Source organism: Larus michahellis, chromosome 7 (genome assembly GCF_964199755.1).
Source record: "Larus michahellis chromosome 7, bLarMic1.1, whole genome shotgun sequence".
Taxonomy (NCBI): Eukaryota; Metazoa; Chordata; class Aves; order Charadriiformes; family Laridae; genus Larus; species Larus michahellis.
The window spans coordinates 430,643-448,363 of NC_133902.1; the positions used below are offsets into that span (position 1 = coordinate 430,643).

A 17,721-nucleotide genomic window follows, 5' to 3' on the forward strand; every position below is an offset into this window, starting at 1 on the left:
AAGTTATCCAAAGGTCAGCTGGACAGAAAAAGCACATGAAGACAAACGATATGAAAATACACAGCTGATACAAAAAAAACTACATTATTTTAAATTCACCTTCCACCCGGAGGTATAATTGAATGTGAAGGATCTGCCATATGAGCCCCTGAAAGATAAAAGACAATCTTTGAATTTCCCGTACTCCATTTACCTTAAATACAAACTGAAAACATAACACTGATTTCATGAAGCAAAACCCTGTTCACATTTTACAAGCACGTGCGCGTATTTTCTGTATTCACAGATAGGAGGGACAGATCTCGTCAAACTGCTTTATTAATCTATAAGCAACAATATAAGATTACTTCAATTGAGCCTATCATATCAGCATTCTTTTCAGTGCTGTCTTTCATGATGCCAAGTGAAAATCTTGCGAAATAAAGGTAAACAAATCTCTCCTAAACTCTGCTAAAAGAAAAAGGATACTTTTACAGAGATTTAGCTTAGTCCTAAATTACAGCCAGACATGAATAATTATGTTTTTAGAACGTCATTTACCACACTGAAAACTTGCCTTGCTTTTTCAATAGAAATATATTATTACCAGAATTTCTGTAATTTCCCACTCCCTTGTCTTCTTACTGGGCACAGGCAACACAATTCTAATTTTACTAATCCAGCATCGACTTCTGGCTCTTTCACCTGAGAAAGTGGAGCTTTTCTTTTTTGACTACATTCCTATAGAGATTGCTTCACCCTTTTCATAAAACAAATCCTCACAGACACAAATTTTGCAAGTAAAGCAGTATAATCTCATGAAAGGAACGGGAGAAGGGATTTCTTCTAGCTAGGAGCGAATATGTGCAGTTTTAAAAAAACTCACTCTAGCTCAGATTTTTTAATATATAGAGGCTTTCATAGCAACTGCAACACCTAACCACTTCAGAAGATTAAATCAATTTTTAAAATGAGACATAAATGCCAAACTCAGCTATGTATTGGAACACGGAGCACTGCAAAGTCTTGGCATCTTCTAAAAACGCAACGCACAGTCCTTCATCAGTTCACTTCTCCTGTCCCTAGGATACCATCCAATTCACATTAAATTGAAACTCAGTAAAAGGATGAAGAACACAACAAAACAAGTTTTATCTCTAATTAGTTGCTCCTGGCAGAATGCATAAAGGAGAAGATTGTAGTTCCATGAGTAAGGCAACTCACAGTCTAGGAATTTCTGCAAAGTTCGCCACTTTATCCGCATGACCCAATCTCGTATCTGTATTGCTACCTAATCTAAAATTCTGACCTGTTTCTGTTTAGTCTGAGTAAGTAGTAACTTACCTAGGTGTTTCTTTGGCTCTAGGAAAGGCCTGTGTGGAAATACGGAAAGAAAAACCCATAGCTTTAGCAAAGACATCATTACTTACTTGGTCGCGTAACATTAAAGAGAGAGCACTCCTGTTTAAGAGAAACAGGCTGCAATGTATTTCATTAAAAATTAAAATTAATTGGACTTAATTTAAGTACAAAACGAAAGCGGACAGACCAGCACGAGAGCGAGCAAATGACCTTTTGATGATAAATGAGATCCTTGACTTGTTTTCCAAAATCCATTTCAGGGTGGAAACATCGTAATTTGCTGGATGTTTGAATGCGAGCCCTTCGGGCAGGCCCTGCACCACCACCGCCGACTGGTCCCTCTGAATCTTCTCATACGGCACAGGTACCACCGTTGACTTTCCTAAAGCTTTACCTAAGGGGAAAAGGAAAAAAAAAGGAGACAGTTACGAGGGGAAGAGTGTGCAAGTTCACAAGAGGATGAGTCCCTCCTAAAACCCCTGGAGAGGACTGGGGCGAACGCAAGGAGCAGGAAACCAAGCCCTGCTTGCAGGGTTCCAACATGCACCGGAACCCACGGAGACGCAGAGACTTTCTTAAAAGAAAACTAAACGGGCTGTGCAATCATCTCACATCACATCCATAAATCACATCAAAAAGAAAACTACCCAATATAGGTGTATGGTTTAGAATCAGCGACTAAAAAAGGTAAACTTACCACCTTAGCAGCAGCATAGCTGGAAGGCTAAGTGCATGCAGTACTTTCCTCCCAACTAAAATAAAAATTTAGAAATCCAGAACAGCTGAAGACTTTAAAGCACCCACCATAGCAAAAGCAGAAAAAGTCCTCCACAGACTTTCTGAGAGCTTCCAGTTCCACAGCATCCACGGTCAGTCTGTTTACAGCGGGGACGGTCTTTGTTTTCTGCAGGTCTGCAGCCCTCTCCTCTTCTGTAACACCTGGCAGTTATTTATAAAAATAAGACAAAAAAATAAAATACTAAGTTATTAAAACTGCCAGTAGACAGTCCCTCCAGTTTAGACTACAGGGACTCGGGAAGGATTCCTGCCAGAAAATCATAAGAACTTATTTGCTCCAGAAGCAAATGCACTTGTTTACGTACATAGGCAATGAGTGAATTCGAATTTACACCAAAATTATTATATCCTCCTTACAACCTTTGTAAATGTCACCCTTTAACGTGTAAGAATAAGGAATTAAGAGACACATCCAAGCAGGCTTTGTTTTGGCACGAAGAGGTACAAAACGCTATTCATCTCAGGAGGGGATAATACAGCAGAAATAAAATGCGAAACTGCCAAGAAAAGAAGGAGCAAGACAGTCACCAGGGAAAAGTTAAAATGCCTGCGCAGAGGGTACCACAGCTCCCTAGTGCTGTGCATGATGCCTTACGCAGCAGTTATGTTACATCCCCTTTTGTTCATGCTTATGTGCTTAGCTGAAATTTTTACAGAGGGGATCTGGCTTTTGGCACAACAGCTCCTCTGTCTTTGAAAGGGCATTTGAAGTACACATCTCTCACGGCTGAACAGGAGGACTTGCAAACAAGCCATCCTAGGATCCCAGAATGGTTTGGGTTGAAGGGACCCTAAATCCACCCAGTGTCACCCCCTGCCCTGGGCAGGGACACCTCCCACCAGCCCAGGTTGCTCCAAGCCCCGTCCAACCTGGCCTTGAACCCCTCCAGGGATGGGGCAGCCACAGCTTCTCTGGGCAACCTGGGCCAGGGGATCATCGCCCTCACACCAAAGAATTCCTTCCTCAGATCTCATCTACATTAATAGAATCATAGAATAATCATCCTCATGCAGAACCGAGAAGATTCCAGCCCCACGCCTTGTTCTAGTCTCTGAGCAAACAACATTGCAAAAGGACGGAGGGAATAATGACACCTTCAATATTAACAAGCAAATGGAAGTGATGGTTTCGGGCAGCAGCCTTCCCTAATCACTCACCTTCTGCAAAGATTTACTGAGAATCACCCGGCAAAAATAGGGGAAAACACCAGAGATATTCTGGATATGAAAGAAAAAGCAAGGGAGACCTGTGTTCCTGTGTGCAAGGGAGAGATCAGTGCTGAGGCTGTCTCCTGTCTTCACCCTAAGCACAGTGGTATGTCTGAAATGCTGCGATTCGCATTACCAGTACTGCTGGCACCATAATTCTAAGGTAATAGGAGAAAACAAGCATCAGTTTGCACAACTGACTACCAATGGGTTGTGAAATGAGCTGAAGCAGCAATGCTTTTAGTAAAATTACATTTATCATCTTAAAGAGTCACATCTTATTTCAAAGAGAAGCTTTTCCTTCCTCTACAGACCCCCCGTCTGCTTTGTGCCCTGGAAACCCACCTCCACGTGACATCTTCAGACCCAAAACTTCGGCTTTCTCTGCAATATGACAGTGCCTCCCATAACACAAAAATAATGCAAAAATGGAATATTATTATTTAGCTATAACACAGGGGCTTAGTTAATGACAGCTGATAAGGTTTGCCTGCAGACTTGGGGACAAGAGACATCAGGTTCCATCTACAGCTACATGCAATGTTGCTTTTTTGTGTGGGGTTTTTTTCCGCAGAAGAGACTGATTCACTGAAAACGCCTTTGCTGCCAGTAGCTTCTCAAAAGTGTACCCACACTTTCTAAAAATAACAAGCAAAACAAAACTAAGATGACGACACTGCTCACTTCCCATTAAAATGAAAAGCAGACAAAAAGACATAGACATTTTCCTCCTTAACTAGGAGAAACCCTTGTCGTTGTGCTTTATTACATGATTTTTATCCATTTTCTTGAGCCCATATAATGCATCTGCCTCAATCTCTCCCATGTTTGTTGGCCAATTTCAATCAAGTCTGGCAAACAAGATCAAGTCTCGAAGCCGGTCAGATTTATAAGGGCTCTGCAGGACCCATCCCACCCAGCAGCCGGTCGTCTCCTCAGGCAGTGCTGAGGGACACGTCTCCACTTGTTGGAGGTCCCACTACTCATAGGCTCCGTGGAGGGGAAGAGGGATGGGAGATTGTATTTACAGAAGGGTAAGAGGGTGAAAAATGGTTTAAGAAGGATGAGGAATGGTTATATGGTAAAAGAATTACATTCTCCAAAGCTGGGAGCATCCTGCGGGATTAGTCCAGTTACTCTGCAAAGCCTATTCCAGCTTCAGCAGAACGACCCAACCACTAACAACCCTCAGTTTGAACTGAAAGTCCATATGTAGTCACGTATCTCCTACCTTCTAGTGCTACCCAGGTGTTTTCATTGCTCAGAATGACCTTCCCTCTTCCCTGCCCCGCTGGGCAGCAGACTGGGTTTGACAGCCCAGCCTTCCACCTGCCTGGAAAAGGAACCTCCCAGCTGTCAGCGTCCTTATAAAACAAATATACTATAAAATGTGTACACCGCTTTAAAATAAAAGAAAATTAAAAAAAAAAACCCTCTTAGAGAAATTTTTTGTGATCGAACAAAAAAACGGAATACTTGAAACGATCACATTTTAATTTGGCAATTTCTTCTTGTTGCGTGGCAGCAATTAGAGAGCTACACCCTGACCAGACTCTCCGCCTTCCTGCCCTACCCGGACGCGGTTACGCTCATGAACCGATGAAGAGCTGCAGCTCAGCACTGTTACACAACGCCGATCCGAAGTGCGCTGAAGCACCATCTGAAGGCAGCAGGCTAAAATAGGCCATAAAGCGGCTCCGTCTCCTGAGCGCCTCACTCAGAGGTAAGGGGAAAGATGTGCTTCTCCTGCGGAGCTGAGTACGCCCCGCTGGGACATGCCGAGACAAATGACAAAACCAGCACTGACCACATCTCACCAAAGAAAAAGGCACACAAAAACCCCCACAATAATCAAGCTTTAGCAGAGAAACAATTTGCTTAACCGAAATTTCCCCCAAAATGTGACCTGGAGATGCGATGCGACACAAACAACAGAGAAAAGCTGGCAGTGTTCAGAATCTGAAGCTGATGGAGCTCAACACTCCTGTAGCAAAAGAGCCGCCAGTGCCACGGTACGTAAGGCATCTCACAACATCAGAAGGTTTTTAATCAGGTGGGTTTTGATCCCCTAGGTAGAAAAAGCCAAGAAGTGATTATAAGAATACGAATGTCACCCCCGCGCAGCCACTGCGAGAGGCAACTTAAGGGCAACAATTATTTTGTGACAACACTCTTGTACATACATTTTATCATCTGTGCTTAAAGAAAATTACTCTCTGAAAATAGTAAATACGCGTGTGACTAAAAGCATTTTCCTTTGTTTTATAGTGCATCCACTCAGTTAATCTGTGAGCTTTTTAAATATGTAAATGTGTAAATATGTAAATATGTATGTGAAAAAAGTAAATATGCGTGTGACTAAAAGCATTTTGCTTTGTTTTATAGCGCATCCACTCAGTTCGTCTGTGAGCTTTTTAAGGCCATCCACTTTTACAGTTCAGGAAACTGAAACCTCAAATTAAAGCAAAATCATTCCATGATTATCAAAGGACCACCTAAACCACAAGAAAAGAAAATCACCTGAGGCAGAATTTAGGAGCCAGGGAATTTCAAAAAGCTGGGCTCTCTGCAGCAGTTTTCTGTTTGTTCGGGACTCTGAGGGAATGAGATGGGTGGTCTGAACTTTCGGAGCCAGTTTTTTAAACCAGCTGTTACCTCCATCCCCCCTGGCTGGGCAGAGCTTCCTGACAATCCAGCCAAGCAAACTAGCTCCAATAAGGCCGGAAAAGAGGCCGGTTACCCAAATCTGAAATAAAACCAGAAAAATAGGACGGAGCTGTGAGCGAGGCAGTGAGGGCATGGCTAAAGCTGAAGGTGCTGGGAAGAAAAGGCATCCGGACCGGGCACAACCTGCAAGAGTCTGCTCCGGCAGCATCCATGGAGCCAGACCGTGGGAGCAAAGGAAGCAGCCCTGAGGAAAGGAGGCAGAAAGGGATCTCATAAAACTCCTTAAAAATAACTCGTGTCTAACCCAGTAATGGAAGTTTTGAAAAATGCATTTTTCTTTTCATTTTGAGAACTTGGTAAAATAGGGGTACCCCTTGGGACGAGGGGTAATGTTTCAAACTGAAAGAGGGGAGATTGAGATGGGATATTGGGAAGAAATTCTTGGCTGTGAGGGTGGTGATCCCCTGGCCCAGGTTGCCCAGAGAAGCTGTGGCTGCCCCATCCCTGGAGGGGTTCAAGGCCAGGTTGGACGGGGCTTGGAGCAACCTGGGCTGGTGGGAGGTGTCCCTGCCCAGGGCAGAGGGTGGCACTGGGTGGCCTTTAAGTCCTTTCCAACTCAAACCATTCCATGATTCTATCAAAACGGGTGAACTGACTTGTAAATCAAGGGAAACTGCCAGTCACATAAAAGTTAAGAAAAACAGATTGATTCGCCCCAATAGCATGAGAAAGGACTGCAAAGGCGACCATCAAAGACGCACGGCTAGCCAGGGCTGGTCATCACCCGCTTCAGGTAAAGCCCCTTCACCAGCCTGGGAAGGTGGGGGAAAAAGAAGGGAAGGAGAACAGCAGTAGAAGAGAAATGGAAGAGTATAGCAGGCCACAAGGCTAAAAGACAGGAGAATTAGTCTTTCACAAAGATCTAGGCTATTAATGTGGAGTTCAGCTGATGAACACACATATTAATACGTGAGAAATATGCAGCATGGGATAGCTCAAAAAATTACATTATTTGCACTTCAAAAGGTTAGGCAGAAGGGGGCTGTAGGCTGAGCCATTTAAGGGAGCTCAAATGGCATCAGCAATGGTAAAAAAAAAAGCAGCTCTCATTAAGAAAGACAGGGCTGATTGCTTTGGATTTTATTGTTATTACTTGTAACTGCAACTGTTTGGTGAGGGCTAGGAACGTTATCTTTAAACTAATCCCTAAGCACATGATTTATTAGAAACAAATTGATGAAGCCTTTAAGGGTAGATGCTTTAACTCATAGCTACATTCTGCAAATACAAAATAGAAAGTGACTGAAACTTAAATCAAAAAAAGCTCTTGGGGATTCCAAGAATGAACACCGTTCAGCTAATGTATTAGGCAGTTACAACCACAATAGAAAAATTCCCTCAGAAACTATGGGTGGGGCAGAAAGAGACACCAAGCATGAACTAGTGCTTGCCATACAGAGAGTACGATGTGAATACTTCAAGAGACTGGGAAGGCAGAAGCCCTGAGCGTTGGAGGCAACCACAATGTACGCAGCAAACTGTCCGAGCTTTCCAGCAGGAACATCTTAATCTTCGTGCTTTTTATTTATTAGGGAGGTGATTCTGCCCCTCTGCTCCACTCTGGGGAGACCCCACTTGGAGCACTGTGTCCAGCGCTGGGGCACCAACATCAGGAGGCCCCGGAGCTGTTGGAGCGGGGCCAGAGGAGGCCCCGGAGCTGCTGGGAGGGCTGGAGCCCCTCTGCTGGGAGGACAGGCTGAGAGAGCTGGGGGGGTTCAGCCTGGAGAAGAGAAGGCTCCACGGAGACCTTCCAGCCACTTCCAGGCCCTAAAGGGGCTCCAGGAAAGCTGGGGAGGGACTCTGGAACAGGGAGTGTAATGACAGGATGAGGGGTAATGGCTTCAAACTGGAAGAGGGGCGATTGAGATGAGATACTCTGAAGACATTCTTTGCTGTGAGGGCGGTGAGCCCCTGGCCCAGGGTGCCCAGAGAAGCTGTGGCTGCCCCATCCCTGGAGGGGTTCAAGGCCAGGTTGGACGGGGCTTGGAGCAACCTGGGCTGGTGGGAGGTGTCCCTGCCCAGGGCAGGGGGTGGCACTGGGTAGGCTTTCAGGTCCCTTCAACCCAAACCATTCTGTGATTGTATGATGAAATAAAGAAAGACACCCCACAAGCTTTAGCCATCGGGGCACTCCAGACAGCTCTGTGGCGTCCTGGGGAGACGGGGACCCCAGAGCTAACTCACAGTGCTAAGGTTTTACAGTCACACAGAGCCCTGGGCGCAAAGGCAGAAGACCATCTTACCAAGAGAGCTGCAGGAGAACAGGAGAGGAGACGCACAAGAGGAAGGCAGCAGTTACCATGCCCACAACTCTCCCAAGCAAGAAGGACTATGAAACTGTTCCCTGATTAACCCTGGGCAGCGCTTGTCAGGTTAGCATCAACACATCGCTGAACAGGCATGATGCAACCTGGCTCCCATGATGTAAAACGGACACGGGAACACTTCCTCCCACTAGCAGAGATGCAAGGTCTTAAGTCTCAAGCAACAGACACGGTAGGAGTAAATACATTATGGTGCCAGCATGATTAGCCTGGGAAACAGTGATGGGCTACGGCCAGCATGGCCAGGAGCAGCCGTCCATCTCTGCTGGTCTATGATCTGCAGAAGGGCAAATTATTCCAAGTCACCTGCTGCCAAAAGGGAAGTGGAAACTCTGGAACACAACCACGAGACGCAGCTGAGTGAGTTCCCATTAGAAGTGACGGGGAAGAGCCTGTTCCAGCAGATCCTCAAACAGAACAAGCGTTTAGCAGAGGCCGTTTCAAAGAGGCCGCTCCCAAATAGCTGGAAGGAAATCTGGCATGGAAAAAGAGGTCGAAAGCTACAGAGGTGTAAAACAGCTCTGGCTTGGCAGCAGGAATGCATCCTGACAGTCACAGCTTTAAAAAGCAACTATTTCAACACCCTTTTTTCCTTGCTACGCATCCTGTAAAGTGCACCCATTTTGAAGTGCACTGGAAAACCAAAGCTAAAGCAAGAGTCATAGATACAGCCCCCCATTTGCATTTAAAATAGGTAACAGCCTAGCGATGGCATCCATGCAACTCCACAAGTGTTTTGTCAGGATTAATCCTCCACCTCTTATTGTTTTTCTTTCATTTACTATTTATGTCTACGATTTAATGACCCCTTTCTCTTCCAAAACATTCTGTAGCTTCAGGAGCAGTAAAAGCCACAGAAATCTCAGCTGGCCACAGAACAGTTTAAGGCCAAACAAAATGACTGTGGGAAACCAGTTTCCACACTGGTACTGCATTATCAAAAAGAACTGGTGTTTTCCAACTAGCTGCGTTAGTGTCAAGGGATTAGCCTCTGAGCAACATAAAAATACATCAGCTAGTTACAGAATATCCAGAATATAATAACGTAGCACATCATCAGAGACAGAGATGACGATGAAGATTGTCCTTCAGCTATTATAATGAGGACAAACAAATACAATCAATAGCAGCTAGACCCACTAATAGCCTCTGTTATTAGAGGCATACTGAAGAGGTATTCGGCTGCTCCCACACAGGTCAGGGGATTCACTCTGTACTCAATTTCTAGCCTGAGACATTCCGCTCCAGAGCTGAAAAGCTCAACACCCCATTTAGATACTGCTTCCCAATCACTGCAGGCACGACAAGTGAGATATACAGAATATAATCAGGGGTAATCACAATAGTAAGGAAGAAGCAAATCAACTGCACTCATACTCTATTTGCAGCATTACTGGAGCATCCAAATAAAGTACCACAGAAGCACTACGTCCAGACCAGCAGTGCAGTACACGCGAGAACTGGCGAGCTGCAGTGTCAGGGGCTATCTCAGCAGATTTAGTCGCAGACATTTTTAAGCACAAGTCTAAAATTAACCCGGAGCTACTGAGTTAATAAAAACGTTCACACTACTGCAGCTTGACTCCCACCTATCATCCTCTGAACACCAGAGCTGTGCAGGATGCTCTGGGACCCGCAGCCCCGCAGTCCGTTCGGCATTGCTTCCAGTGACAGCGCACAGACGACACATAGATGGGACGGAACGTGTCAATAGCTTCATCCATTAGAAAAATGAAAGAAAGCAGCAAGACGTGCAGTCAGAGCTTCAGCATGTTTAAATTTATATTTGTACCAATGTGCTATACACTTTACTGAGCTTTGGTTAAAAAGTGCTGAAGTCATGTGTTTCTACACTGTACTTTTTGGATATCGTCACCTACAAAGAAAACACAGTTCAAGACAAAACCACTATTTATGAGCTATTTAGATGCCTACAGAGAGATGTCATGGAGACTTTCAGAAGCTTTGCTCTAGATTTCTAGGTACCTAAGTTGCTCTGTAGGTCTGGCCCTGTTGATAGCATTGCTTTTATTATTGCTAATATTGGAGCTAAATGCACCTGTGGTGAGACAATGGTGAATATTAACATTTTTTAAACATCAAACCTCAATCACAAGGGAAGTATTGACTATTTTATTTCACAGAATACTTCTAGTTTGAAAAAACGTATTAGGCAATTTGGAGTGCATGTACCTCTTTTCAGTAAGAAACAGCATTAAGACAGATAACGAGAGGCAAACAAACAGAGGAAGCTGCCACCTTCAAACAGCAGGTCTTTAGGGCTGTAGCATCCATATGCGCTTTTCCATAGGGAATGGCTCCAGCCAGTGCCACAAGTTCCTCTGTAGGAAAGTCTGAAGCCAAACTCTGGCCCATACCATCAGCGTGGAAACCTGAGGCCACCAGAAGGAAAATGAAGGCTCCTAAAAATAAAGGACCCATCATCCAAGATGAACCATCTACAGATGCAAGATGGCTCCCCCTCAGGCAAGCGAGCCCAGAGCCCTGGCACCAAAGAAGGAAAAAGCAGCGCGACTGGGAGAGCTGACAGAAAGTTGCAGAATGAGCAGGATTAGGCTTCCGTGTGACCTACATACCAATGGTGCAACAGCCGGTACCGGTGGAAATGCTAGCAGAGGAACCGGCAGTCTTGGAGAACAATCAGCTCCTTGACAGATGGGATGGAACACACAGTGCTGGGTAAATCTCTTTCAAAGTCCAGAGCAGATGACCAAAAAAGTGTTTCTGAGACAGGATGCTTTTCTGAAAGTTCACTTCTGACAGGCAAATACAACCTGGGGATGATGAGGCCTCTTCTGGATTTTTGTTGGTTGGTTTGTTTTATAAACCTCCAGTTCCATTCAAACGAGAATGAATTCCACAGAGCTGATGCCAAACCTTGACCAAACCTCAAGGGAAACTGCCAAGATGACAAAGGTGAATACACGGAGGGAACGGCATTCTTGGGACACCCCAGGAATAGGTCTCCTGTTCAGGATGGCGGATAACCCCCAACCCCACAGCAATCCCGAGAGCAAGGAGGCACTTCATCCTGCCGAGGCCATCCAAGGGGAACTGAGGACCACGCAATACACACCAGCAGGGAACAGCAACTGCCACAAAGAGGTACTGGTAGGGCAAGACGTGTATGCCCGTGACTGCTCACAGTGCACAAGTACGCTTGCTGGTCCATATTCCAAAGACGAGCAGGCATTACAAGAATATACTCTTTTTATGTAAAATACAAACTCACACAGGCTTAGAATAACTGACACTGCAGGTTTTCTAAGTTACGTGTTATGCGTACGAGCAGACGCCGTTCTACGTTGATTGAAACATACCCTTTCACTGTAACACAGGGCTTACAGCCATCTTAATTAAGCACGGCTCAGAAGGATATATTACCTGACCCCATTTCAAATAATTAATGCCTGTTGACTGGTTCTTCGACGATCACTACACAACCCATATTAACATGAAAAAAAACATCGCTATAATTTGTTTCTAACACATTTTCTTTAGGTAACAAGGTACACGAGATACGTGTGGGGCTCCTCCTTCCCCTGCAGCTCGGCGTTAGGGAACCCACGTGGGTGAAAGTTGTTATGAATGGAAACCGCAAGAAACCAGACTCCAGTGCTGCTTTCACTGAACCGCTGTTGCTTTTATCAGTCCTACACTGCTAGAAAGCGTACGTGCTACTTCCTTCACAAACCTCACACACACATTTCATCAATTTCGTAATGATACTCATTACTAAAAATAAGCGGTGGGTATGAAGCCTGAGCCCTCCAAATTCTGAAAACTCTCCGTATTCACTCAAACTATACAAAGGAGCTGTGGGAAAAGTGGAAGTAAAGACTGGAGACACATCCTGGCTTGTCACAATAGTCAGACGTAACCAGAGGAATGTGTAATAACTACACTTCTGGTTCATACTTAAGGGAAAAACGAAGAGACCCACACAAGTGGGGAGGTAACTCTCAGCACCACGTGTTCCACAGACTGACATCGCAGTTGAACTTTTAAAGGTTTAATTCTAACAGCAACGCAAGAACCTCTTGGAAGCCTTTATTAATCATAAAGGAACAAGAAGGGCGCAACTCTTAACTTATTGAAACCACAGACTGTGGCCTTCCTGTGTTTTTCCAAAACACCTATTAAAATTGCAACTGGCATTGTGTATGGCTAGCTTTCATATTCACTGAAGAAGGAAGGTGTGTGGGGAAAGGAACTATTGCCTCCACAGTTCTAAGTTTGAGATCAAAAGATACTACACTACAAACTTCATCACGACTTCAAAGTCGTCAAAGGCAGTGATGGAATCAGCATCACCAGGAACACGCAATACTCTTATTCCTAAAAATTGGTGTTCTGAAGTCAAGTTTTCTGGAATTATCAACAACTTTGTCAGCAGCAGGAGAAAACTACCTCCAGCATCAAAATCCCCCAGGAAGTACAGGGGATACGCACTTGGCAAAACCTGGAAAGCAGTGACTGGGGTCAGTCGGCTTTAGTCACACAGATCCACACCGCAATGTTCGGCAAGAAGCATAATGAAAACAGCGTTTTCAAAGTGGATATTGCTTAATCTCGTCAGCCTGACAGTACAGAAACACCGCCAAGAATGAGTACCTTGTAACTGGAATAAAGCAAAGGATGGGGATTATCAGAACTAAGGTAAGATTTAAACACATGCACATTCCTATAGGAACCATGTCTGATACAGTCGAACACAAGGCTGGATGAGAAGCCAGTGCTTCCCACGGGACAGAACCAGAAACACAGATCTAGCCAGGGACATCAAACACCAAACCCCAGTTATTTCAGACCCCCTACTGACAGACGTGCCCAGTGTACAAAGTCTCCAGTATACCAGGGCCCATGATACCACTGTGCTGGCTATAGAACAGAGTATCTAGGACAGCAGGGAAGCCCTTTAAGGAACAACAACAACAAAACAAAAAAGAAATCAGGCGAAAAACTGAACTCTGCCCCATTATTCAGCGAAGAATTTTCATAAATACCAGTATCAGAAGACTGCCCCTGTAAAAAAATAAAAAAGAAATTGACTCATCTTATACTCGATTCCTCAGTGAGGTCCTAATTCTGCCTTTTGCTATCAGTTATCTGTTACAGTGCAACGCTGTGGTGACTTTCCTTAGAGTAAACACACTTACGTGCGCAGACAGTCACTGCCCAAGCGAGCAGGACGGTGGCAAAAATCCAGAGCCCCACCATGAACAAATGACCTCGAGTCAGAACCTTCAGGAGAATTTTGGCTAGCAGCAAAAGCATTTTTAAGTGCAAATGTCTCTGTCAGAGATTAAACATAGCTGCTTTCCAAGCAGTATTTAATTAGTCAAGCCAGAAGTTTTTACAGCTGTTGCTTTTAAAACTCCCCCCAGACTGATTCTTCTCTCATACCCGGCTCGTGACCTGCATCGTCTCCCTTTCCCCAGGCAGGTAAACGTGCGTTTTGCTATTGATTAAGTAGTGCCCATCAACAACATTAGTGCTCCCCCAAAGAGCCACTGAATCTTTGAAACCTACCTCCTAAAAATACTGTCCTGTACTCCATGAATCATATTTTACGGACACAAAAGTTCCACTGTTTCCCTATAAAAATGAAATTAAACAAAAAGCCCACCCTAGATGTACTTAAAGGAGTACAAAAGAAATGCAGATGTAACTTTAAGTCATTATGGTATAGATACACGTTTCTAATAAATTACAGTGATATAAAAAAGCTACATAAAAACTAATATCAAAAATGTGCGTCTGCTTTAAGAAGGCATGAAGTGATCTGAAGACCCCGGACGATCTGAGCCGGCAGCAGCAGTTCACTGCCTCTTCCATGTCCCACCCAGCCTTCGCGAGCCGAAAAAAGATTTGGAGGAGGGGATACAAAGGAAAATTGACATGCACTAGGAAATGCAGGATGTGTTGTGAGGGTGGACAGCCTAATACTTCTTATTGTGCTAGTTCTGTCACATTAGCTAAGAAAAAAAATGAACATTTCCAGCCAGAGTTGAAATAACTCTCCAAATAAGACCACTGTTACTGATCATTTTTATGTTCTTAAACAGCTGGTTTTGCCATTGCCAACGTAATTATAGCATGTAGCCACGATACGCAGAACTTTGCTCCCCAAAGTTATTAGCATGATGCAATACGCATTAGGCAGCTTGTGAAATACAAAAACACAACATTGAAACTTACAGTATTTAACAAAATTCTTCTGAAAATCTTTCCTAGAGTTGACAAATGCTCTTCCTCTTTCAGTTCCAACTACAAACACATCTGTTTCATATACAGCGATACAGGCAACTTCTGCCTTGGCCTTGGCAAGTTCTTTACACTATAAAAAGAAAAACAAAAGGCTTTTATTACCATAGTTAAAAGAAATGTTTGTGGTATGTAAAACAGTTATTACTTCTGGTTCCAGCATCCACCCTTCAAAGGTACTGCAAGTAACATAACATCAGCCATTAGCAAAGGATAATTTATACATCTGGAGTGCTTTTCATCAGGAATCTTAAAAGCATTCTAGATGCATTAGTGAAATTAAGGCCTCATCTAGACCCAGAGATTGCACTGTTTTTAATTAGAATGATTTAAGACATCAAGCCACGTGAAATTATCCCTTCCCTGCTAGATAATCATATTGAGTGTCTTACACCAACCCCAACTTTCAAGAGAAGTTCGCGGTTATCCCGGGGGTTTCTGCTGGGAAAGGCGTGATGCCAGCAGGAGGCTGCCCGCCCGCCGGGCTCAGCCCAGTTCCTCCGGAGCGGAAAGATTGCACCTTCCCTCTCAACTCCTACCTGTCTTCTGCTGGGAGAAACTCCTGGCAAAGAAGTAATGCAGGAAGCCTGCGGCGCAAGGAGAGAGCACAGATGTTAAGAAAATTAGGGAGATCATCAAGAAGCGGTCACAAAAAGTCAATTTCTCCTACGGGCTCAGAGCGGAGTTTGCTGTGACCTATAAAGACACCAACAACTGCAGCATGGGAGGAAAAAGCGACACAAAGCCTTTAGGAACCGAACACATCCATTGGGGAAAAAAAGGCGTGCAATCAATTATTTTATAACCATCCCACTCAAAGTTTCATTGCCAAAAAGAAAAACTTTGTTAAGGCTTATCATTTAAGAAAACAATTTTAAAGAACCAAATCTTTGATGGTGCCTCAACCGTGAGGCAACGGGACAGGCATTTCCACTCACAGCCCTGGCCAACTTTAAACCCCATCACACAATGATTAAATAACTTCTGCAAAACAGGTGATATGCCAACTTAAAAAAAAAAAAAAAGAAAGTATTTTCTGAAGAAGTTTCACTGAATTGGTACAGCAGCTGAGGACAAGGCATTAGCCTCAAGACCATTCATCCGCTCTGCATTACAGATGACAAAGACCAGAACATGTTCTTGCCTTTCAACCATGCTCTACATGAGCAATCAAGAAATATTTCCCACTTGTTTAATTTGACAAAATAATTTTTAAAACAACCACAGAGCAACAAGAAACAAGATGACTGTTGCAAAGGCTGTTAGCATGATTTTCCACACGCAAAGAGAGTTACAGCTGGTGGGACAGCATGCAATAAGGTTCAGATGTAACATGACATCTTTCCTGCTCCCAGCGGGAGGCAATACGTTGCTGTAATCCCGCACGTGTCAAGGCCAAGTTATGACGCAGCTGCTTAACTTCTCTACTAACCATTGACTCGAGAGCTGACATGAGGAATGTAACCACCATTCTGCTTTCAGAGGAGTCCTCATCATGGACGGACGTTGCTGGTGTGGTAGTCTGGGCCATCTTCCTCCTATAAAATGAAATTAAAAAGCCCGTTCAGATACACACAACAGTGCAAGAAAACTAAAGCTTCTCTTAGGCAAGCAAAGAAAATAAAAATATTCAAAGCCCCTGAACACACCTCACCACACACACACGTACACAAGCAAATATCCAGGTAAAGTAACGGGAGGAACCGCTCGCTCTGCAGCTCTTTCATGCTTTCCGCTGCTTCATCCAAAGCTGGAGCTAAACATTCAAAAGTTAAAGTGTTGTGCCATGTCTTGACCACAAACCCTTTGTGCCTAGAGAGATGCATATTAATTGATTAGCTGAATTTACATCGATTTTTCTTTCTGAGCATATTTGCAATTCCAGCAGCCTAGGTAAACACAGCCAAAAAAAATGGCATTTAATGGCCAGAAAAGAAAGAGCAAATCATGGTTATGGCACAAGTATTAGAACAATCCTCCCTGTAATTACCATGGCCTAGCTCAAAACAAACCACCACCCCCCTGCCCCAAAATCATGGCCTCGAAGACGACAGTATCAGTAACCAGAACATCACATTTTTATTCCCGTGTTCTTCAGTTGTAGGATTAAGTCCAAAGCTGAGTAGTCCCAATTAAGGTGCTAAAATTAAAAACTAAATTTCAGCAGTGACCCAGAAAAAGAGATTTAAACCTATTTTCTGTATGTCATTCGGGACACTTTCAACTCGTTTAAGACATAAGTAATAATCAGGACTTGTTTATCCTCCTGCTGGCAGACCTGTCTATACCAGAATGACTACATTGAGGATGAAGTTTCAGCTGCTGCTAAGAGCACATTTTTCTATCGGAGTGTTGCAACTTGCTATGTTTACACCTATCTAAAGCAATAACCTGACATGCCTCGGGGAGGAGAGAACCAGTAGAGATGTAGCTGTTACAGCTCCACGGGCAAGTCTTGAGAAAAATCACCTAAAAAGTCAAGATAGCTCAGATAAACGAGACGTTTCACAACAGCTCAATGAGACATCTTGCTGTTCCTGTAGAACCTGGACCTAAGTGGCTCAAGTTTTCAAAGGCGACGTGTATCCTATGAGACGTTCAGACAAGCCAGGGCAGCACAAATAACCATTCCATGTGCTAATACCTGCTTACATTTGAAAAAACGGCATTGTGTTGTTCTTTTGAGAGGACTTCGAGCACTCTGGCCTGCAAACTGGGAGGGAAAAGCTGACGACCCCAACAGACAGCAGGCAGCCTTCTGGCTCTCCAGCCACAGGCCAGCAAGGTTTAAATAGCTTTAAAACAGTGTTATGGATAAAGTGGCAGTGGCACAGTCAGCAGCTGTTTGAGGATGAAGGTAATGGGAGGTTTGAACCACGCTGATCGCCTCAGTGACCCAAGAGAGGGTCCGCTGGGGATGGGGAGGGTTATCCTCCGGAGGAAGAGGAACATCCTACTTACTGGTTGCGGAATATCAGACGGAAAAGGGAGATTATGATGTGACGTAAATAAATGAGTCTTCATTGAGCCATGA

At 44.2% G+C, this 17,721-nt stretch overlaps 1 protein-coding gene across 11 annotated transcripts in view; it reads right to left on the reverse strand.

Annotated features, from left to right (window-relative positions):
- The window catches only part of GTF2I (general transcription factor IIi), a 77,504-nt gene that overhangs the window by 47,915 nt on the left and 11,868 nt on the right, over positions 1-17,721 (reverse strand). For 10 of the 11 annotated variants that reach the window (XM_074595749.1, XM_074595744.1, XM_074595745.1 and 7 more), the window contains 6 exons: positions 16,120-16,225; positions 14,622-14,760; positions 2,146-2,280; positions 1,552-1,735; positions 1,324-1,352; positions 100-148 (listed from right to left, as the gene is read on the reverse strand). In XM_074595749.1, the coding sequence (XP_074451850.1) occupies positions 100-148; positions 1,324-1,352; positions 1,552-1,735; positions 2,146-2,280; positions 14,622-14,760; positions 16,120-16,218 (635 nt within the window). In that variant the 5' untranslated portion in view covers positions 16,219-16,225. Of the gene's footprint in view, positions 1-99; positions 149-1,323; positions 1,353-1,551; positions 1,736-2,145; positions 2,281-14,621; positions 14,761-16,119; positions 16,226-16,336; positions 16,356-17,721 lie in introns of those variants that run through there. The other variant, XM_074595739.1, reaches the window with a different exon arrangement.